Source organism: Chelonoidis abingdonii, chromosome 2, assembly GCF_003597395.2.
Source record: "Chelonoidis abingdonii isolate Lonesome George chromosome 2, CheloAbing_2.0, whole genome shotgun sequence".
Lineage (NCBI taxonomy): Eukaryota > Metazoa > Chordata > Testudines > Testudinidae > Chelonoidis > Chelonoidis abingdonii.
In genome coordinates, this window is record NC_133770.1 from 298,895,038 (window position 1) to 298,918,715 (window position 23,678).

The 23,678-nt window shown below is 44.6% G+C and overlaps 1 protein-coding gene across 1 annotated transcript in view; it reads right to left on the reverse strand.

Annotated features, from left to right (window-relative positions):
• ZC3H3 (zinc finger CCCH-type containing 3) overlaps positions 1–23,678 on the reverse strand; it is a 365,042-nt gene that overhangs the window by 143,791 nt on the left and 197,573 nt on the right. The window contains exon 5 of the mRNA XM_075063298.1: positions 11,695–11,888. Coding sequence (XP_074919399.1) covers positions 11,695–11,888 — 194 coding nt within the window. The remainder of the gene's footprint in view (positions 1–11,694; positions 11,889–23,678) is intronic.

Sequence of the window (23,678 nt, forward strand, 5' to 3'; positions counted from 1 at the left end):
ATAAGAGGAAAGAAAAGGGGGCAAGTTGTGGCAAAAGCATTTCAGCTTTTTAAAGTTTTTTTTCTTTTTCATTTTTTTTAAACAAACTAAACTCGAAGGGCTGGCCTAAAGCCAAGAAGCGAACTAGAGAATGGATTGTTCACACAAGCCCTCGGTGACATCATCAGCTTGGTTGTGGTGCTGAGCACTTTATCATCTGTGCAAATGTGGAAAGTGCATTTCTGTGGTGCTCAGCACTTCTAAAATGAGTTGGTGAACAACCAGCAGATAGTGCACTTTCTACAAACACTTTCTTCCCTGCGATGGCAGCTGACAGCTTGGCTCAGAATTTTTTTTCTTCCCCTTCCTTTCACCTGAGTATGGAGTTCCCCTGCTGGGTTTGAAATCATGTTTATTATTATTAGTCATCCTCCTCTGGCACCATCCAGCTGAGGAGCTCAAAGTGCTCTGCAAACGGTAATGAGTCTTGACTGCTTAATGCTACTGGGGGGGAGGGAAGTATCGTCATCCTCCTTTTCTGTATGGGGAAACTGAGGCCCACAGAGGGGAAGTGGCAGTCCCAGTGTGATGCAGCGAACCCGTGGAAGGGCTGGGAATCTATCTAGGTATTTACCCAGCACCTGTGTACTATTGGAACATACCTCAGCATTTATAAATAATACATTTTCCCTCTCAACTCTTTCCCAAAGTAAATCGTCTTGTTGCTAAATTCTCATGATTTTATTCTGAGTCTCATGATATTTTCTGTTTTTCTTAAAACTACAGCTCTTGGAATCTTCTCATGATGGCAGAATCTCAGCCTTCATTAAAATGAAAAAGATAACTTTCTAGGCTTTGTGATTACAGAGAAAAGCTTGAAATTCAAAAGACAAATAAAAAGAACAAATTAAAAACAAAAAACAAGAACTCATGACTTTTCTAGTCCTGACTCATGATTTTGGACCATGTAGGGCGGGCTGTACTGAAACAGCCTGGTTCAGCCTGGGGGAAGATGTTGAAGGACTAGAAACCATATCTTCTGACTCCCAGGATTGGAAATCTATGCCAAATGTTAACCTTTAGAAAACTTTGTGAGACATCTATAGAGGAGATAAGTATGGTTTAAAATCTTGCACGGTTGGCCAAGAGGGGGTTCTGGCATGGCCCAGAAGCCAAATCCAGCCAATTGACTTCTGTGTCTTTAGTACACAGGTCAGGCCCATGGACTAAACATCCCAGCATGTAAATCTGCATCCTGAGCAACATGGAAATAGAACATTGCATGCTGGGACTGCAATCCCCATCCTCTGCCTTCTGTATTACAGACGAAAGGGGTTGCAATCTGTTCCCAGCCAGGTAAATTAGGTGCAGCCCTCAAGCTGCTGTATCTAATATGTGCTCCACTGGGTTTAGTCTGAGTGCTCCAGACCCATCACAGCTCTACCATCTTGTTTTGCTCTGAGTCCTTCCTTTTGCTAAGCTCCCTCTAGTGTTCTCCTGTATGTACTGCATATAATCCCTCTGGCTCTATTCAGTTAGCATTAACTACAACAAAAAGGGGCCATTTCTCATTAATCACGTTCTGCCTATAATTGCCCTTTAAACAAAACTGCAAGCACTGGCCATTGCTTCAGTTCTCCTCCTGAATTTGTATTAGAGTTGGGAGGGGACTCACTCAATCGTATCTAACAAAGGACATCAAGTGCGTAAATATGGACAGGGGGACTTTACAAGGATGAGACCCAGAAACTAAACAGTGCATGGAGGAGAGCCTGAAATCAGCTCTCTGTGCACCTTCAATTCCATCATGCTACCAATAGCTTTAACTGTAATCAGGAGCAGTTCTTTAATAGATTGGGGTCAGGGCTGCTTTCCGGACAAAGTCAAACCTTAATTTTGTTTCTGCTGCTTTCAATCTTGTACTGGGGCTGCTCTTTTTTCCTTTAGAATTTATGAAAAAAACAAAGGGTACTTTTCCAGGACCTCTTCCCCATTTCCACAATGGGACATGGAAATTCCTTACGTGCCTCAATTTTGTTTTGTAAGATGTGAAAAGAGCAGAGGCAAGGTTCTTTATGACCAAATACAACTTATCAGCCTGTCCAATTAGAGACACATCTAGCTGCAAAATACATGGGTGTAGATTGTTTTAACCTGCTGCCCAGTTCATACTCCTTTGTTTCAGAGGCAGAATTGAAATCATCTCTGTACACACCACTTGGAGGTGGTTACTAATGAAATGAAATGTAGTTGTCAAGAGCCCAAGGTTAGAGGTTCGTTCGTTTCTGACCGGCATGCCTCCAACACGCACTGGCTGCCACAGAGTAGCAGAGTGACTCTGTAACCAGGTCAGCATTTTTACTTGCATGTTTTCCCTTTATCTCAAAGGTCTAACCATGCTACATCCATGTTCTGATCTGTGCTGGCAGATGGATCTTGTAAGAGAATTTTGCTAAGCAAACAAAAAAGAAAGCTGAGAGTGATGTGTGTGATAAGTGCATACACACACACTGAGTGCGGTCACTGAATCCACTCCCTTTATAGGCATAGCCTATCTTAGTTCAAAGGAAAATCACATTTGTTGAGAAAGAGCATTAAAATGCCACTACAGTCAGATGAGGGTCTATCATAAAAATTGCACTTTCCATATAGCCTGGAGATCAGATCTGTTGACTAAAAGACTTGATCTGATGACTTCCCCCGCACAAACATGCTTTTTTATAAGCTTTCACTTCACCAAGGCCTGCCCAACCACCACCACTATGGGATAAGATGGTCTAGTCTGGCTTGTGTATCAGCAAAAGAAACGGTTATGTATCTTCCAATTACAGATATTTTGACTAACAGCAATAATGCATGAGCCAGAAAGAACCCAGCTTGGCTTTGAGATCCCAGGCTATATTTGCAGTTGGCAATGGAGCCAACAGTACATTAAAGTTTATCATGGTTCTGTTCATAATAGTTCCAAAATGCTTCCTAAACTGCTGAACTCTTCTACTGATTCCAGGACAGGAAAACTGGAATAATTTACCAAACCACACAAGGGAAAGAAACTTTGAAGATATATACTCACCTACAGCCTAGGATATATTAAGATTTCAGGACAAATGCAAAGCTAACTATACTATCTTCATATGGCATTTCTGTGACAATCAGAACCACAGTACTGTATCTGAAGGTTATCACTACTTTGCTTGGTCAGAACTCTGTGGATTTTGAGAATGGGAAATTATGAAAGGTGAATGGAAAGTTAGAAGGGTGAGAAATGACGGTCTGATGGTTAAGATACAGGACTGGGGAGCACAGTTCTGCCACCAACTTCCTCCATGACCTTACGCTTTGGCTAAAGTTTTCACATGTGGTCACTTAATGTGAGGCTTCCAAATTCATAGATATGTCAGCACCTACATCAATGGCCTGATTTTCAAAGATACTGAGTGCTTGCCTACTTGGAAAGGAGAGCGTGGGGAAGGGTAGTTAATTATTGTCTGTAAAGCACATTGAGATCTTTGGGTGAAAGGTGCTTTGTAAATACAAGGGATTATTATTATTGAGTTACAGGTAAAAATTACACAATTATTTCACCATTAGCAGGCGAACATTTGCAGAGCTTTCATGAAAAATACAAAGCAAGTGAGACACTCCTGTCCTTCAAAATGATCTTTTTCTTGCAACGAGGAGAGGATCTCCCTACGCAGGTCCTCGGTATTATTGCAAGGAACAACTGAACAGTAAAGCAGGGCTTTACATGGACAGGACTGCTCAATCTTATTATTAAAGTCTTCCCCAGTGAGGCAAAGAAAAAAAAGGCTACCTGAGACGTAAGGAGCTTTCATGCTGCTTAACAGTTTCCCTGTAACTAGGCTTGGGAGGTAACTAGGTACGTTTACCGCAATGGTTTGAGCTAGCTGGGTTTCTGTTCCTCCCGATGTTCATGCTGTTTGCCAGTTTCGTCAATAAACAATCTGTACAGAGCCACTGGTGACTTCTCACCTCTAATACCGCAGGCACTCCACAGGGAAGGAAATGGAATTCTCTAAGCTCTGGGGAGGCCTCTTACACTCAGCCTCCCCTCAAAGAGCTCACTGTCCATCTGCGCTCTGTTTATACAGCACCCAGCACAGTAGGGCCCTGATCCAGGACTGGGCCTCCTACACGTTACTGTAATGCAAATAAATAATACATCATAATACTAAAGGGAGGCTAAGGGAACATCTAAAAATGGGATTATGGGTGAAAAGTTGCAGTTCCCTTGCCAGAGGCCACACCTAAAGAAGGGAATTTCACAAATGACTTCCTCCTGGGTTCACACCAGTTGAGCTGCACGGGCAGGAGCTCTAGCGGCTTCTGATGTTTTAGCTGCTGTATTGATGACAAAGCCCTGGGTCCAGGAGAAAGGGGGGGACAGGTCTTTCTCTCATACTCCCTAGTCACTCTCCTTGCCAGCCTCGACACACCCATTTTGAAAAAAACTGCAAGGGATTCCTAAGAGTTGTTAGAAGTTTAATGCTCCTTTGAGAGCTGGAGGAAAGGGGAAAAGGTGGATGAAATCCAGCACCATGCAGATGTGATTGCCGCCCTCACCCCTCCACCACACAGGGAGCCGTGAGCTAGGTACACTGAGACGCCACAGCGCTACTGGTGGCCATTAATTGGACTTTGCTTTCGGTTTCCTTTGTGCAGCCTCTGCTGAAGTCAGCGGGACTGTATGGATTTAAGAGCAAAATCTGGCCCTGGGTCAGCGGTATCCATTCTAATGGAAGGGTGCGATCTAATAGCCATTTTTAGCTGTGCAGACCAGCCCTTTTCTTGCCTGTGTGCATTCAGTTCAGGTTTCAGCATAACAAAACCCACATACCCACCCCTCCTCTGCTCTCCTGCCCCAAAAGTGCCTGGCATAATGCTTACCACTCGCCATCTTCATGGTAATGAAGTGGATTGCAGACAAGCAGGAGTAAAACTCCTGGTTTCCCTCTCACTTAGGGAGACAGATGACTTGCTTTATCACTTCTGGCAGCCTTGTGATTGGCCACTGAGATTGTATAGGGCTGGAATAGACGCAGCCCCAAGACCAAACTCTAACCTGCTCCAGCAGTTAAAGTAGGCATTTGGCCTGGACAGCAGAAGTGACCTGGAATGGTCCAGCTGCCTTGGGGGGAAAGGTTGGCAGAGCACATAACAAGACAGTCTGAACAAAGTGGACTAAATAATACTCAGTAACTCTTGTCCGTTGCTGTCATACAGTGGTGGTAGATGACATGATGGAATGAAAGGATCACAGTGTGGCAACAGCACATACAAAGGGAGGGACTCCTGGATAAAGCAGTAGCCTGCCTGGTTTGTTTAGCATTAACTAGCTACTGAAATTCAATATTTTGCTTCTTGTCTGAGGCTAACATTGAGAAAACACTGCCTTGAACGTGAAACCTGTGGAACCCACTCTCAGCACATATCGCACTAAGTAACTCCTTCTCCCTTCTGCTCTTTAGATTTCAGCATCTGCTCACTAGAAGCTACTCTGGCGCACAGCACAAGATTAGTGGCCCATCTGATTTGCAGGTAGGGACATGTCAGAATTTTATCATAACTCTAATTGTAGCCATGACTGGAGGAGACAAAATACTGACCCAATAAATTCAGACGAAGAGCAGAATCACAAGGAAAAATTATAACCCACCTTAAGTAAATTCCAAGCTATTTAATTGTCAAGAGTGTTTCCCATCTCCTTGGTAGTCCAAAATACACTATGTTTTGCACTGAAAGGGAACTGAAAAGCTGTACCCAGAAGCCTCCTACTGCAAGACAAACCCAAGAAAGAAACCAACAGGACTCCACTGGCCAGCACATACACTCCCCAACTAAAACCCCTCCAATGCATCATCAGTGATCTACAACCCATCCTGGACAACAATCCCACACTTTCACAGGCCTTGGGTGCCAGGCCAGTCCTCGCCCACAGACAACCTGCCAACCTGAAACATATTCTCACCAGTAACTGCACACCGCACCATAGTAACTCTAGCTCAGGAACCAATCCATGCAACAAACCTCGATGCCAACTCTGCCCACATATCTACACCACGACAACATCACGGACCTAACCAGATCAGCAACACCATCACTGGTTCATTCACTGCACATCCACCAATGTAATATACGCCATCAATGCCAGCAATCCCTCTGCTTAGACATCGACCAAACGGACAGTCTCTATGAAAAGGATAAATGGACACAAATCAGATATTAGCAATGGCAATAACAAAACTGTAGGAAGCACTTCAACCTCCCTGCCACACTATAGCAGACCTAAGGTGCCCATCCTGCAGCAAAAAAACTTCAAGGACCAAGACTTCAAAGAGAAACTGCTGAGCTTTCAGTTCATCTGCAAATTGTGACACCATCAGCTCAGGATTAACCAAAGACTGTGAATGGCTTGCCAACTACAAAACCAGTTTCTCCTCCCTTGGTTTTCACATCTCAACTGCTAGAACAGGGCCTCATCCTCCCTGATTGAACTAACCTCGTTATCTCTAGCTTGCTTACATATATATACCTGCCCCCGGAAATTTCCACTACATGCATCTGACGAAGTGGGTATTCACCCATGAAAGCTCATGCTCCAAAACGTCTGTTAGTCTATAAGGTGCCACAGGATTCTCTGCTGCTTTTACAGATCCAGACTAACACGGCTACCCCTCTGATACTCTCTTAAATATATCTTTTAAAGTGCTTAAGATCAAGCTTAAGAAGATGTGTGGAGTCTTATATATGACAAATAAACACGATTTTGCAGTCTGACAGCCCTACCTGTCCTGAAGGAAGAAATTCTGATATTCAATGGAATTCACCTTTTCCAAGCAAGAGATAATATGGCTATATTCCAAAGGAGGGCTGAAAAGTCACACAAAGAGACAGAGCTACAGGGGTAAAAACTGAATGGTGCACATGGCAGGGGTAAAAGGGCCATTCAGAACAGAAGGGAGTCAAAACTAAGGGACCTTTACTAGTATTGACCCCAAATCAGAGATCACCCACCCGCCACAGCATTCACTGTACAGTAACTCCTCACTTAAAGTCATCCCAGTTAACATTACATTGCGGAGCAGTTAGGGAACATGCTCGTTTAAAGTTGTGCAATGCTCCCTTACAACGTTGTTTGCAGGAAGAGCAGCCCGTTGCAGCTAGCTGGTAGGGGCTTGGAACCAGGGTGGACCGGTAGCTCCCCCATCAGCTCCCTGCTCACCCAAGTTCTCTGTGCAGCAGCCACCCAGAAGGCTATCAATTGCGGGCAGTTCAGCTGTCCCTCCCCCCACTGCCATGTGCTGCTCCTGCCCTCTGCCTTGCAGCTGCTCCAAGCAGGGGCGGCTCCAGTCACCAGCATGCCAAGTGCGTGCCTGGGGTGGCAAGCCACGGGAGGCGCTCTGCCGGTCGCCACGAGGGCAGTAGGCAGGCTGCCTTCGGCGGCATGCCTACGGAGGGTCCACTGGTCCCGTGGCTTTGGCAGACCTCCCGCAGGCGTGCCACCGAATCTGTGGGACCAAGGACCTCCCGCAGGCAAGCCGCCGAAGGCAGCCTGCCTGTCATGCTTGGGGTGGCAAAATACCTAGAGCCGCCCCTGCCTCCAGGGAGCCTCCTGCTTGCTGTGCAGGGGAGGGGGAGAAGAGGGGGGGACTAATGTCAGGATGTCCCCCTCCCCCCTGCCCCCCACCTACCTCTCCTCCGTATAGAGCAGGGTGGGGACATGACAGGAGTCAGGACAGAGAGCTTGCTGGTCGGAGCTGCTGTCTCAACTTCCTGATCTTTTTAAAGGTGATGTACTTAGAGTGGCGTCAGCGTACTTAAAGGGGCAATGCGCATCTCTCTCTCTCTCCCCCACACACAGGAGGTGTGTGTGTTTCTCTCTCTCTCTGCCGTGCTGTCTCCTCTCCCTCCATTCGTCATGCCTTGTAGAGTGTGAGGCTACATTAACAACAACGTGTTAACCCTTGAGGGCTCAGCTAGTTCATCATTTAGCAGAAAGGCATTCCCTGGAAATATCCCACCCTCTTCCTTCACCACCTCAACCAAGCTTCACAATCAGCATTGCTGTGTACAGTATTAAATTGTCTGTTTAAAACTTATACTGTGTATGTGTATACACACACACACACACACACACACATTATATAAACACCGTAGTTTTTTGTCTGGTGACAAAGATTTCCCTTTGGTTTGGTCCACCTGCTTCCCCCTTCACAAAGTTCCACCGTACCTTTTCCCACGCACAGTAGCAAAGTGTCAAGTATCAGAGGGGTAGCCGTGTTAGTCTGGATCTGTAAAAGCAGCAAAGAGTCCTGTGGCACCTTATAGACTAACAGACATATTGGAGCAAGAGCTTTTGTGGGTAGCAAAGTGATGAGTCAACAGCTTACAGGAGGGATCAAGTGCTTTTAAACCAAACAAGAACCTTTGCGTGTGGGTGCAGAGACAGCAGCAGGGAAGACACTGTACAGTACCTGCCTGCGTAGCCAGCCACAGGGTGGGTCTCTGTCCTGAACAGGCCTAAGTTGTGAAAATGCCAGCTACAGCTTCCTTCCCAAACTGCTGGCCAGACTTCTTTTAATGCTCTCAGAAGGCAGATTACCTGGAAACGATGCTTCATCAACTTTCCACCCCTCTGACCTCCTCAGCATCATCATCACTGGCATTATCTGCATACTTCTTCATTTCCCATCGGCAGGGCCTCGGAAGCTAATCCCTGGTTTAAGCTAAATCTCCGCCCTCTTCACCTACGGAGATGATGTGCCGTAAGCATTTCTCATCGCCGCAGTTACTTCTCCAGCCTATCCCTAATTTCCCACTCTCAATTTTTTCTCTCTCACATTTACCGTCTGCATGTAAGCCGGGGGGAGGTGGGAGGGTGTTTACTCTTTGTTGAGATGTTGCCATTTGCTCTTAATTTCTGCCCATTTTTAAAAACTTTCCGAGGCTGCTGAGTTCTTCTGCTGACAGGATTTTTGTGCCTATTCAAGGCTCTTTCACTCACTCACTCTCTAATCCTGTTCTTTATGGGTTTGTTTAACTGCACTGGCTGCCAGTGCCCCTTTTAAATATTTTATTTGCCTTGGGCTTTTGCTCTCTTTTGGGTTGTTTTCAAGAGGGGAAAGAGGGAAATTAGATGTAGATTGATTTTTTCCTGAGTTAATTTGGACAATAATCAATTCCAAAGATTTTCCTTCACCTCATCCTGCACTTCTGTGAAGTTGGGAGTTGTGGGCACGCTGCCGAAATGCCACTTTCGGATACAGTGAGAGAAGCATTTCAGTTCTGTTTACACTGTAATCAGCAGGCCCCAGGTGCTCACCAACTTCTTGTTTATCCTACCTCAGTTATTTCCGTTGACCAAGAGAAGGGAGAGGAAAAACCCTCCTAAAATGATGGGATGTTCCGCTAACTATGCCAGGCAACAGAGCTCTATGAAAGCCTCTGGGAACGTCTCCCCTTTAACTGATTCCACTCTAGTTATCCCAATCAGTGTCTGGACAGTTGAGATGTCCTCCCCCTCAGTAGTCTAGGCTTTTCAAATAAGCTTACTGTATCCACTTTCACAGGTCCTGAGCTCTCTTTTTAACCTGTCAATCTCCCAGTGTTTTAAATTATATTTAAAATTAAATCCTCGCCTTTGTATCAATTCAAAAAATCATAGAAGATTAGGATTGGAAAAGACCTCAGGAGGTATCTAGTCCAATCCTCTGCTCAAAGCAGGACCAACCTCAACTAAATCATCCCAGCCAGGGCTTCATCAAGCCTGACCTTAAAAACCTCTAAGGATGGAGATTCCACCACCTTCCTAGGTAACCCATTCCAGTGATTCACCACCCTCCTAGTGAAATAGTGTTTCCTAATATCCAACCTAGACCTCCTCCCCCACTGCAACTTGAGACCATTGCTTCTTGTTCTGTCATCTGCCACCACTGAGAACAGCCCAGCTCCATCCTCTTTGGAACCCCACTTCAGGTAGTTGAAGGCTGCTATCAAATCTCCCCTCACTCTTCTCTTCTGTAGACTAAATAACCCCAGTTCCCTCAGCCTCTCCTCATAGGTCATGTGCCCTAGCCCTCTAATAATTTTCATTGCCCTCCGCTGAACTCTCTCCCATTTGTCCACATCCTTTCTGTAGTGGAGGGACCAAGTCAGATCCAAGTATAGTAACATTAATTTATACATCCACCCTCCATCTCTCCAAAACTCAACCCGCTCCCACCAAAAACTCTACATACCATCCATCTGACTTAGCCGGGCTTTATCATAGTTAGCAAGGCAGAACAGTGCAGTGGTTAGGGCACTAGCTTTAGATTTGGCTGTGCTGCTGTAAGGTCTCTCCCGTTGGCATAATTCAATCACCTTCAATGAGCGGTAGTAACTATGTTGGCAAGAGAGCGTCTCCCGCCGACATAGCACTGTCCACACCAGCGTTTTTGTCGGTGAAACTTATGTCGTTCAGGGGTGCGTGTTTTTTCACATCCCTGGTAGACAAAAGCGGCAGTGTAGACATAGCCTCAGTGTGTGCCTCAGTTCCCCACCTGTACAATGAGAAGGGAACTTCACAACACCTCAGTGAGGTTGTGAAGATAAATACATTACAGATTGTGAGCGGCTCCAGTATTACAGTGATGGGGCCACATAAATACTTGAGAGAGACAGCCAGATTATCCCTGATTTTCCTTTACAACAGTGGTTACAGAATAAACACCTGCTGAGCACAGATAGAAATGGAGGAAAATGCACAACAGGTCCTCAAGCCCTGGATTGCTTAAGAGAAGTACATAAGATGAGCTGTCAAATACACCTGGGATAGGAACACAGGCCATTCTAGACTAGGATACTGGTCAATCTAGGTTTGTCATTTTACCTCCAGCAGTAACCAACAGCTGACACTTCTGTAACAAAAGTGATGAAGACAGGAAACCAATGTGATTGGGACAAATATCTCTAGAAGCAGTTAACAGCCACGGCTGATCTACTTAGATCAGTGTTAAGTTTAATTTGGTGAACCCAAGAGATGCCTTTGAACTGGATGAGCCATTTACAGGCAGCACTATCTTAGACAGCTATAGGGTGCCCATCAGAGTAGTATCTTGGCACCTCTGGCGTTTAGGAGAATGGGATGATATCACCTGAGTTCAGGCAGTCTTCCCTTTGTCTGGTAAACAGCTATGGGTAGGGCTGTCAAGCAGGTATGGGAGGGTGACAACCAAATGATAGTTCAGACACATGCTCCTGCAGGATTCTGATGCATTTGGGAAGAGTTAAAATAGTCACACTGAGTAGCAGAAAGAATGTCTGGGGAGAAGCAGCAGTTGCGGGAACACCACCGGGCTGGCGAGCTTTAATACAAAGTGGTGTCACATCTCTGTAAGCCTCACCTTGCTCTTACCATCTCATCCCATTCAGGAACATCCATATTTCTCATTCAATCAGACTAGAGGACACAGTATCCATGGCTTGCATGATTGCAATAGTTCGCTCCTTTCCCACTTTGATTTCTGGTTTTTACTGGCCCCTTGGTGGCTGGGACCCTTCAGGAGCAAGCGGGGGACCAAAGCGCAGCGGAAGGTGCCACATGATGGAGAGGGAGAGATGTGAATGTGGACATATGTTGCTCAGTTTGTCTCACCGGGAATTCACACACACAGACGTGCAAACTCTCAGCACAGAGGCCTTATCATCACCTACCTGTTCTACTGTGGAGCTTGTTACTCAGGTCGCCACCCCTGACTGGGGAGCTGGAGGTTTTGGAGAGCTTATTGGCTGACACTGTGTACATCACGCCTCCTATACAGCAAAAGCCTTTGTTCCTCCATCTTGGCTGCAGCTGCTGGGATTTGCCACCTAGGGGTGACTGGCGCATTTGGTTTAATACCAGAGACCTACAAAAAGACAAAGAAAGGCCATAAATGAGAGAAGAGGTGAGCTTGGTATCCATTCTGCTTCAGATTTCATGGACAACCCTACAGATGGAGGGAGTCTCCAGCCCCACCTAGGGCCACTTGCTGTGCTAGCTGGATCCTTCCTGCTCATGCTCCGTACTACCACAATGATGGAGAGCTCTAAATAACTAGAGGAATCAGGGGCTCTATTCTCCTGCAGGCCAGAGGAAAATCATAGGTTCGCCACTCCTCTTGTTTAACATCTATTGACTACTCCCTTTAAGGCCCTTCCGCTCCTCAGCTCAGGACACAGTACATCTTCATTCCCCCTTCCCTACAGGCCTGAGAAGCCCCATCCTCTCCAAGCCGGAATAGAAGTTTGGGGGAAATGGTGCTGGGAAGTGAACTCTGGGTCTTGAAGCTGGCTGAGGGGCGCTAAGGGACATCAAATGGCTTCTCAGGGCATCCTGGCTTTGGTTGACCCAGCCCAGTTCATTGGCCCTAAATATTGCTGACTGATACCGTGGACCTCCAACGCTGAACCCAAAGTACAGCTAAAACCTGGGCTCTATTGTGCCTATTAGTGCATGACAGTATATAGCACATCGAGGTTTCTGTGTGCCTTCTAAATACAGAGCCAACTTTACTGCTACCAAAATACATACACGTGGACACAACCATCCCAGTGAAACTGGGCACAGGAGTGCTCAGCTCCCCACTGGTTTGGAACATCCTGTCCTTAAGCCCTGGCTCATGGAAGATCCATAGCTGCCAAGGGCAGGAAAACCAAGCTCAGTGGTTCATTTAAAGCCAGAAGTTGGCTCTCTCTGAGAAGCCCCCTTTTCCAGGTTGTCCCTGTTCTGCACCAGTGCCGGAAAAGATGCCCTCTCTGCAAAAATCTCCCCAAGAAAGGATGTCCTTCCGAGCCAGATGGAAATGTTGGGGCAGCCTAGATGAGGCCGGCAGCCCAAGACCCATCTGCAATCATAAGCAGCTGGCAACAGATGTAGGCCTGGAATTCCACAGACAGGTGGGACAAACAGTGACCAGATTGTGCCCCACTTCTGCAGCTGAACAGAGTCTAACCAAACTTACTGGAGCCCTAAAGCTGGAGAAAAGTGATGCATAAACTGTGGTCCTTCTGCACTTCTTTAAGGCCTTACAAGTGGTTCTTGCAGGGCCTGCATGTCTAATCAGTGCTCTGCCTAACACCAGGCACAGACACTGACCTGCCTAGGGCCTACATAGCAGAGAGCGGAGACTGGGAACCAAAAGACGTGGAAGCACAGACAGCTACTGGGACCAACTTCCCAGCCCCTTTCCCCTCTGCTATAAGAGCAGATCTTGCAGCCAGTGAGAGGGATAAGAATGGAGTGACACCCCTTACCTCCCAGAAGTCAGAGGGAGAAAGGTTAGCACAATCACATGGTCCTGGTGCTTTTAGGACACTGGGGTACGATTAATCTAGGGCCGGTTGACAGTTGCATGAGATGAACAGCAGCTGATAAAGGCTGTGAACTAATACCTTAGTACCAGCTCTACCTTCCGTGTGCTCATTCGCTGCAGGAAACCCTTCCAGTTGACAGACTGATTTTTCGTATGTAATGCCAGCTTGCATTCAAACCGTGTAAAGCCGTGCGCCTCATTTTCGTACAGATGCTGTTATGCACACCAGAGCTGTTGCAGCCAAATCAAATCTACTCAAATATCCAGTCCTCTTAACCATTTACCACTAATCCGAACAGTAATTTGTTAATGCAAACTACAGCTCTAATTTTGTATTAGTACAATTTATGCTCCTAATGCCATTAACAGAACGTATATAAACCGCGCATTACTGAAGAATATCTGTAAATTAAGGCCTGGCATCCTATCAGCAGGACACAAACCCTGGCAGCATTACCTTTAAATGAAGATGTGTTGCAAAGAAAGAGTGAACTGTAAAATGTAATAGTTACATTCATTAGTGCTTAGTTTGACAGTCTATTCATTTAATATGGCTGTTGCCATTGGCTACCAACCTTACATATCTGCTTGTGAGTTTCCACAGATGCAGGGCGGGAGAAACCTCAGAATGAACGGTTATGCTGCAGCAATCTGCAGTCGGATTCTTTGGCAAGCCCTTCAGCGTGCCTTTGGGATGTACTCGTCTTATTAAAGATCTAAAAATCTGTGTTTATAGCAAGGGACTCACATGAAATGGAGAAAGGAACTTCCCTGTCATTCTTGTACAGTGAAGTTAGCATTTCTAATGGGGCTACAAACAGCATAAGCCCAGGTGGGGTCTCTGACTGGCCAGACAGCTGTGTGGGGATTGGATCGTGATGCAGAATGAAAGCGAGCGGCACCTGATTTCCTCCTGGATTCTCTGCACAAAGCTTCTCACCTCTGCCGTCTTAATGTGCAAATCTGTGATACAGTGAGAAGGAGGATGGCCCAGTGGTTAGAGCAGTAGCCTGGGAACGGGGAAAGCTGGGTTCAGGACCCTGCTCTCCCACAGACGTGCTGTGTGACCTTGGAGAAGTCACGATCATTCTTTGCTTCAATTCCCTGTGTGTAAAATGGAGATAAATGTGCTTCCCCACCCTACAGTGGGGTTGTGAAGATAAATGCATTAAGATTATGAGGCACTCCATTACTACGGTAAAGGGGGCAATTTAAGTGCCCCCAATAATAAGCCTGACTATGCCAGGTTACAGCCTCATGATCAGTCTGCAAATGGGACACAACTCCTATCTTTTGCATTTCAGAAGTTTGTCAGCTTGGTTCCAATCTGTTTTCTCAGCTCATCCATACCAAAAATCAACGTGGAAGTAATTTTCTGGCTAGAGAGATCTAGTTCCACTGGTCTGTCGGACCCAGGATTCTTTAGAGATCAGAGGTGCTTGGTTTGCATAACATTTGGTTCTTAAGAAACTTCTCCAATGTCACTAGGAGATCAATGCAGAGTCTGAAATTCACAAGGCCTGGCAGGAGTGAACCTCATCTCCTCACCTCCAAGCTACACTACACTGCAACGTGTGCTCTGTGGTACTCCCCTGGTGGGGCATTTGGAAGCATCACCTAGTGCAGGATGGAGCTACTCTCCTTTTAGGCAGAGGAGATAGGACACAACATAATAATCGCATTTTAATCCCATGCTCTTCCTGGTGCAATTCAAGACTTTGATCAGCCTCTAGAAGGCACATAGTGCCTGTCTCAGGAACCACCTCTTCTCCCCCTGAATCCCATCATGGCAGAGGTAAAAGCCAAGGCTTTGTTTGTTGGTTCCCAGAGTGGAATTCCAAAGACCTGCGGTAAAGGCCTCTCAGTGGCAGGGCTTCAGCTGTCGAATTCACTCACAGCGTAGACATATCAGAGCCAGAGATTTATCTTCAAGGTGCATCTATTTTGTGTGGGCTCTAGCAAAATTATGAGTATTAGCATCCCCTGGAAATTGGTCTCCTAACTGGTTAGCTCCTCGGTCTGATCTAAGGGAACCGAACTAGATGTTGTGAGAGGATGCATAGAGTTATAGTGTATATACATTAAGAATGGATCCTGATACCTTAGTGATGGACACCTTATTATGTTAGCACACAAATAATACATGTTAAACACAAAGTTTTCATAACCATAAAGCAATATCAACACTCCCTGGGCAAGAGAGACCACCTGAACTACACACCTCCACTTCCTTCACTCGAACAGCTCCATATTTTAACCTGGAGCAAAGCGTTGTCAAGTGGGCCTACATGCTAATCATTCTCACGTTCCCATTTTGTGTTAGTCTTGAGCTGTGGACCACAGTCACTGACAGATTTGTATTCATTTATAGACTGCAGGGGCTCAGAATAAAAAAACAACACAACATTTTGAGTCATGGCATCTACATTACATCTCCACTTACGCTGCCTACTTTTCACATCCAGGAAATATTAAAGATAACCATGTTGCACAAAATGAAATGAGTTCAGAGCTAGATGCTATTTATATGGCATTTGTAGCTAGCAGACTAACTTACTTGCTGCAAAACCACAGGTTCTTTGAAGTCACATACCTTTTGCATGGGGCACTGGAAACTCAAAGCTAAAGTGAAGGTTTGAATTTACAGGAGAAGGGTGATTTGGGGGCTAAAGGATTGAAATGGGTATGTGGGGTCTATTCCCAGTCCTACCCCAAACTATGTGACCTTGCAGGCATTGTTTAAACTGTGCCTCAGTTTCCCTCATCTGTACCAACAAGAAGGCTGAGTGGCTTATATGTTGTAATGCTTGTAAAGTGCTTTGAGATCCTTCTGTGAAAAGCCAAAATAGCCACTCAAAGCATCTCTCTCATGTACCTATAAAAACACACACCTTCAAAGAGCACAAGCCTCTTTCAGAGCTATACAATGGCTTGCATAGACAGGCCTGTACTTAAGGTATCAATTAGTTTGTTGTACTTTGAGGGCTCTTTGCTCAGATTTGCATTAGATTGCAAGGTTTTACTAGGAAGATCCTTAATACAGACACCTGCATTCAGTATTGTTCTAAATACAGAGACTCAGTAAATCCTTCTCTGGAGAACATGCCCAGAAAAGGCCTCATTAAAGCTATCCACCCTAAAGTGGTTGTTGCAGTTAGTTTCCTTTAAATAAAGTATGCTAGCTAAAAGGTAAATGCTGCCTGGTTTCACTAGCTATGATAGTTGTAATATGCTACAGCTGTGATTAAAACTAACCACTGGAGACAAACAGCTTTTTAACAGAACATGGAGTTACTTCCACCTGAGATAAAACCAAACCCAAGTGTAAAAACTAATCAAATATAGGAACCTTCAGGTTAGCAAATATTGTTTGAAAGTACTTAAGCTGCTTTCCCACAACTTAACTGGAAGTCATGTATAACAGCAAAGATCCTTACAAGAAAATTCAACCCAAGAGAGCTGCCTACAAGAAACTAAGAACTACACACACTTGACACTAAAAGAGGAATTCTGTGACTGTGTTGTTAGAAACAGAGTATTTGCTTGCTCAGAGAGATAGGGATGTGTCCATAATCCTTATATACAAGCAGCATGGTAGGAATGGTTAGTGATACAGGATGTATTTACTTCGATTTCTACATATAAAACATCAAAGAATGCCTATAAAACATCACTGATCGAGACACAAGGCCCAGCTATTACAAAATTACTCTGATACAGGAACTTTCAATATTTTCTTTTAGTCTCTGATAGGAGAAAAAAACCACACGCTCATTTAAATATCCATCTCCGCTTGCCAGCAGAGATGCACAGAATTCAGTGAAGCTGATGCAGTGCTCAGGGCATACAGATGCTGCTGTGTTAATATCTTACATCTATCATGTTGCAAAGCACACGAAAAGAAGCTTACTGAAAGTTACGCTTATTTTTCTCCCCCTGTGTTAGCAGCAAATTGTGTGTATGCAAACTGCTGAAGTGAAAGCTGTCCCTGTCAAGACACTAGGTAATTCTCATTGGGGAAAAAAAATGTATATAAGCCAAGCCACTTCCTCCGAGTTGGAACTGAATGCTGAAAGCATATTAATTTCGGTGGAATCACTTGTGGCCCCTGTCTTTGCTTTTCTGACAAGTAACTTTGCTAATTTAGCAGCTCAATGATCATTGAACTGTGTTGTACACTGCTTGGTGTCTGAAAAACTAAAATCCATTTACACACAATATAACATGGGTGAGTGAGAGAAAACTATGGGGGAACAGAGCCCTGGCTACACTGGGAGGAAAATCCTTTTACCCCCAAAACATTCATTCAGGTCAGGAAAAAAAGTGTTTGTACCTCATCTGTATTTGGAAGCTAAACATCCTGAATACAAAGCCAAGAGCTGGAGCACTTCTGTCCGTATGGTTAAGTGCACACAACGATCGGTTTGTGTTTAAAGCATTTTAACCCCATCAGTTCAATTCTCTAGAATAAATGCAGCCTCAGTGACAGGAGCACGATTTCTGTCCCCTACCTGGCCCAATTCACACAGGCTGGCTAAGCTATGTCTAAGTGGAGCTCATTTAAAACTAGGTTAAAGTGAACAGTTTTAGGGCCTGTGCAGACAAGAGCGAAGGGCTCGCGCTCAGTGCAGTTCAAATCATGCTACTAACAACCAGCCTAAGCCCAGTTGTTGCTCCCAGAGTTCCAGCAGTTTCCCTGACTACTCTGGACAATGATTTTCTCTTCATCACAGAGTTACAAGCTATTAAATGTTTACAAACTACAGTGGTCCCTGTTCAAAAGATACCATTTGCCCAATCGTTACCACTCCATGAAAAACACCACAGGTTTCCCTTGTGTCTGAGCAGAGAATAACTGCACAGTACCTGCTAACAAATACTAACTCCCTCATAGCAAGCACTGCAGTTTATAAATATTTAATTCTTTATAAAGAGAAAGCAGTAGTCAGCGCCCAGAACATCCGAGGGAACCAGGCTAGCATCTTGGGAGCAACAACCCTACTTAAATGCTATGGATAGTGTCACAGTTTGGAGAGCTCCTCAGCGTGCTTTGCCTTTCTTAACTAGCAGGCAGAGTTTGGAATGTAAGCTTCAGAACCACCGACGGGCGTCCTAAGCTTCAGAACCACTGATGGGCCACCTAAGCTAAGCTGTCTTCCCCCAGTTGGAGATGTTCCACCACAGTGACATCTGGAAGGCTTCTGAAGAGAACACCAGGCCAAAGAGAATCACATATCACATGAGAGATCCCAGAACAGGATAACAGCACTGTTCCTCATTCTGCCTTCAGAACCACTAGTCAGACTGCTGGAATCTTGGGGAAAAATTGAACTAACTTGAAAGGATGAAGGTGTGGTATGTTTAAGTAGAACTACACAGGCAGACCATGCGCTTGCATTGTTCCCCTTGTGGGACTGAGGCCTAAGTGTGGAGCCCATTCAAATTCAGCTAGGAGAAAATCTCTGGAACTGGTAGCTGAGCGTGTCGGATTCTGCTGGGGTTGAGAGACCCTGGAATTGACTAAGCTTCATAGCCAATTGACCAAATAATATTTCAAGTGCTACAGGAATCTTTATCTTTCTTCTGAGACTCAGAGCTGCACTTGTGTGGGGTGGGAGTGACATAGTAACAGACAGGCCGGACAGAGAGGCCTTTATACTGCATTCTTAGCTCCTCCGTTTTGGAATAGAACATGGTCCTCCCAAGTTCCTAGCAGTGAAATCTCAGCAGCACTCTGAACACACACACGCGTTAGCATACATGCTGTGTTTGCATACCCACAGATTGTGCTACCAGTGTGGGTGACACACATCTGAAGACACTGTGGGGACAAGATACATACAGTCGAAGTCTAACCTGAGGGCATGAAAGTGTTGCTGGCTGAGGGAAGCTTTGTGCCACAGCGGTGACTGTTGGAATCATCTCTGCCTTTGTTCCCAATCTCTTTGTGTCAGGAAGACTCTGAATAGTAATTTCTCTGAACACTGCTTCCACCTGTGCCCTATGCCCACAGCCCCAGGACCCCAGGAAGACCAGGTCACCTACCAGCTAGGGCTTATGACCTGAAAAATGTTTATTTCTAGAAAAGTCAAAGTTAATGGGGGGAAAAACTCCCAAATAGAGTTGTAATCCGCTCCAATAACCTTTAGAGCTGTTTTCCCCGCTGGAGACAGAAAGACTGAGGGAAAGGCGCCAGGAAGTTACATTACTGCTTCAGCAGTTTTATTATCTGTCTTCACCCTGCTTGCAAAAGATACAGTCCAGACTGGTGCAGAAATGCTACAGAATACCTACTGTACATGGAAGTGGGGGTGGGAGAGCAGAAGATTGAATACATCCTCTGCCTGAATTCACCTTACTGCACATAGAGTGCTAGGCATGGGAACCCTGATAACCTATGGTTACACTAAACAAGTCAAGAGTTATTTTTAATTTCTGCATTTCACGCTGCACCAGGAGGTTAATTCCTTCACCTTTCACCCTCAGGAATCCTAGGTTTCCATTTGGCTTGAGTTACCAGTCAAATGAGTCTGGAGGAGTCAATCTAGTCTCCAGTAGACACGTGTCTGCAACAGAATTTTACACAATCTTTTCTCAAACAGAGAGCTGTCCAAGATCACAGGTTTGTGTGCAAAGAGGCCTGAATCTCGCTGCGAGAGATTGGAACAGGAAGCTCAGACACTGCCTACCTCTGCTCAGCTCTGGCTCCAGCTATCGTATTTTCAGGTGGCACAAGATATCCAGAAATTGACTGGAAAAGATCCATTATGCGCCATGTATCAGAGGGAGAGAGAATAATTATGTGAATTTGCTGAGCACATGTAAGCCATTCCCATACAGAAGGGAGAGGGTGTTGCCTAGAACTTAATTGTTCCAATCATGCCTCTACAAAAGCTGCCTTCCATTCCTACAGCAGGCTCTACAGATTTAAGCTGGATTCATTGGTCTTCCAAATGGGTATTTAGCTCTGGCAGTAATATTCGGCTTGTCTCCCCTACACCTGCTTAAAGTGACATTCGCCTCATCGACTAAAAGTCTGAGCAAAAGGCAGAGACAGGGGCAGCATGGGGTAAGTGGGGGCGTGAAGGAAGGAGGACACATCTAAAGAAGGGTAGGGTGCCTCTAAAAACAGCATGTAGCTTTTAATTCGCAGCAGTGTCGCAGCACTCTACTCAATTGTTACCCTAATGGAAAGGATGGCCTTTGGAAACTAACTGTACTGAGAAGAGAGGATAAAATTAATGAGATAATAGCTGGGCCAAGGACCTGAAGAATACGCCAGCCCTCAACATGAGGGGCTTGTAATTCCTTTTCTACAACACAAGCTCTCAGATCTAAAGACTTTTCCCATCCGTCCAGCAGGCCTGCTCCGGCAGGAAATTTCATTAACGCTGGAAAATAGGAAAGGTATTAAGCGTGGATAATGAAGGCCAGAGAGGGAACAGTGCCTTAAGATAGTCTTCTTTCTACCCTTTGTAATGGGAGGCATGAACTTTCCCTTCAAATCCATTTCTAATCCATTTGAAATACTACAGCAAATTATCTTCCCTTCAGCTCGAAAGCGGCCAGCCAATTTACTCTGAATAGAAGTGACAATGCAACAGAATTTATCGCCATAACCTTGACTACACAAGGTTGAGGGTTGTCTTTCCCCCACTCCTGCATGGGGGAGGATGGGGGAGCAGGGAATACAATTTTAAATGAAAAAAGGGGATAGAGGGACACTACAAAAATATATGTTTAAAAACAGCGTAACAGCTGCCAAAGATCAGCTGCCAACAGCAGTGAGAGCTTCAAAAGCAGAATCCCACGGTCTGTGTTAACAATGTCAGAGCCCAAGTCTTGCTCTAGGAAAAGGTTTGATTCCTTGAGTTAGGCAATGATTGTGTCTGGGCTTTCCCATTTAAATCCACTGACTACTCAACAGTAATAACTTAACTAGTGACCTGAGATTTTAGTCAGGCCCATCATAAATCACACACTTGGCCAAGTTTGATTTTCTTTCTTTCATTTTCTCTACTTAAAACACTTAAGAGTCTGTGTTTTCCCTCACTTGTTTTCTGTAAGATTGAATTCTTGCAAATATACTTTCTCTTCCAACAGACCAGAAAGATTCAAGTGTCCAGATTAGCAGGAAACCAAAGGACTCAGCAAGACAATGTAGCGTTAAGCAGCACTAAAGTCTGGTCAGCTAATCAGATCGCTTGGCTCAATGAAGCACCCAAACTATTTACTTGTAAACGAAACAAACTTGGTTGAAAAGAGCTAAGGCTGGACCCAAAAACAATGTTAAACTTTCTTTGCCAAAATTCTCCTTCTTAAAAACTGTGTTTCCAAATATGCAATCAGACAAGGGATACAGCCTTTCCCTCACTGCCATACTTCACTGCCCCACTATTACTACTTTTTTAAAAACCCTTTTTGGTTTGGGAAATTCCTAGGTTTTTTAAACGAACATCACCAATTAAATGAGGTTGGTGTGTACGTTGCATATGAAAAGAATCCTGCTCCAACAAACCTTACAAAGCCCATTCAAAGCAGAGCTCCTGTGCTACAGATGCCTTCCTGAAAGGCCCTCTCATCTATGCTCTATATACAATCCCTCAACTGAAGAAGAAGGCTGTGCTGGTTAACAAAATGACCTGGTTTATAGGGGGAGTGAAGGCAGCTGTTAAAAAAATAAGTTAAAATAACAAACGGAAAATAGGGGAAGTTGATATATCAGAATACAAGTCAGAAGCTAGGAACTGTAGAAAGTTGATAAGGGAAGCCAAGGAATCCAAGGAGAAATCTATAGCCAGCAGGGTTAAGGACAGTAAGGCGTTTTAAAAAACATATTAAGAACAAAAAGAATCCAGACAATAGTATTGGTCCATTACTAGATGGAAATGGTAGAATTATCAATAATAATGCAGAAAAGGCAGAAGTGTTCAATAAATATTTTTGTTCTGTATTTGAAAGGAAAAACAGATGATATAGTCTCACTATATGGTGATGACAACACTCTTTCCATTCTACTAGTATCTCCAGAGAATGTTAAACAGAAGCTACTAAAGTTAGACATTTTAAAATCAGCAAGTCAAGATAGCCAGTTCTTTTAAAATGCTTGGATGCAAGCAGAGAATCTCATTGGACCATTAATGCTGATTTTCAATAAGTCTTGGAGCACTGTGGCAGTTCTAGAAGACTGGAAGAAAGCTAATGATGAGCCAATTTTTAAAGAGGGTAAATGGGATGACCCAGGCAATTATAGGCCTGTTAGCATGACATCCATCCCAGGCAAGATAATGGAATGGTTGATACAGGACTTGATTAATAAAGAATTAAAGGAGAGTAATATAACTAATGCACATCAACATGGCTTTATGGAAAATAGATGCTATCAAACTAACTTGTTTTTTTTTCTTTATGAGATTAAAAGTTTCGTTGGTAAAGATAACAGTATTGATGTAACCTACTTAGATTTCTGTAAGACATTTGACTTGGTACCACACAACATTTTGATTAAAAAAAACTATAATGATAGAAAATGACAAGGCACAAATTAAATGGATTAAAAACTGGCTAACTGATAGGTCTCAAAATATCATTTTAAATGAGGAATCATCATCAAGAAGGTGTGTTTTCACAGGGATCCCACAAGAGAGGGGGGAGGGATAGCTCAGTGGTTTGAGCATTGGCCTGCTAAACCCAGGGTTGTGAGTTCATTCCTTGAGGGGGCCATTTAGGGAACTGGGGTAAAAATCTGTCTGGGGATTGGTCCTGCTTTGAGCAGGGGGTTGGACTAGATGACCTCCTGAGGTCTGTTCCAACCCTAATATTCTATAAGGACTGATTCTTGGTCCCATGCTATTTATCATTTTTATGAATGACCAAGAAGAAAACAAAATCATCACTGATAAGGTTTGCAGATGACACCAAGTCGGGGAGTGATAAATAATGAAGAGGACAAGTCACTGATACAGAGATCCAGATCACTTGGCAAACTGGGTGTAAGCAAACAGTAATTATTTTAATACAGTTAAATGTATAATGTATATAGGTATACATCTAGGAACAAAGAATGTAGGCCATATTTACAGGGTGGGGGACTGTATCCTGGGAAGCAGTGACTCTGAAAAAGATTTGGAGGTCACGGTGGATTATGAGCTGAACATGAGCTCAACAATGTGATGCTGTAGCCAAAAGAGCTAAGGCATAAACAGAGGAATGTCAAGTAAGGCAGAGAGGTTATTTCACTTCTGAATTTGGCACTGGTGTGACCGCTGCTATAACACTATGTTCAGTTCTGGTGCCCACAATTCAAGAAGGATGCTGATAAATTGGAGAGGATTCAGAGAAGAG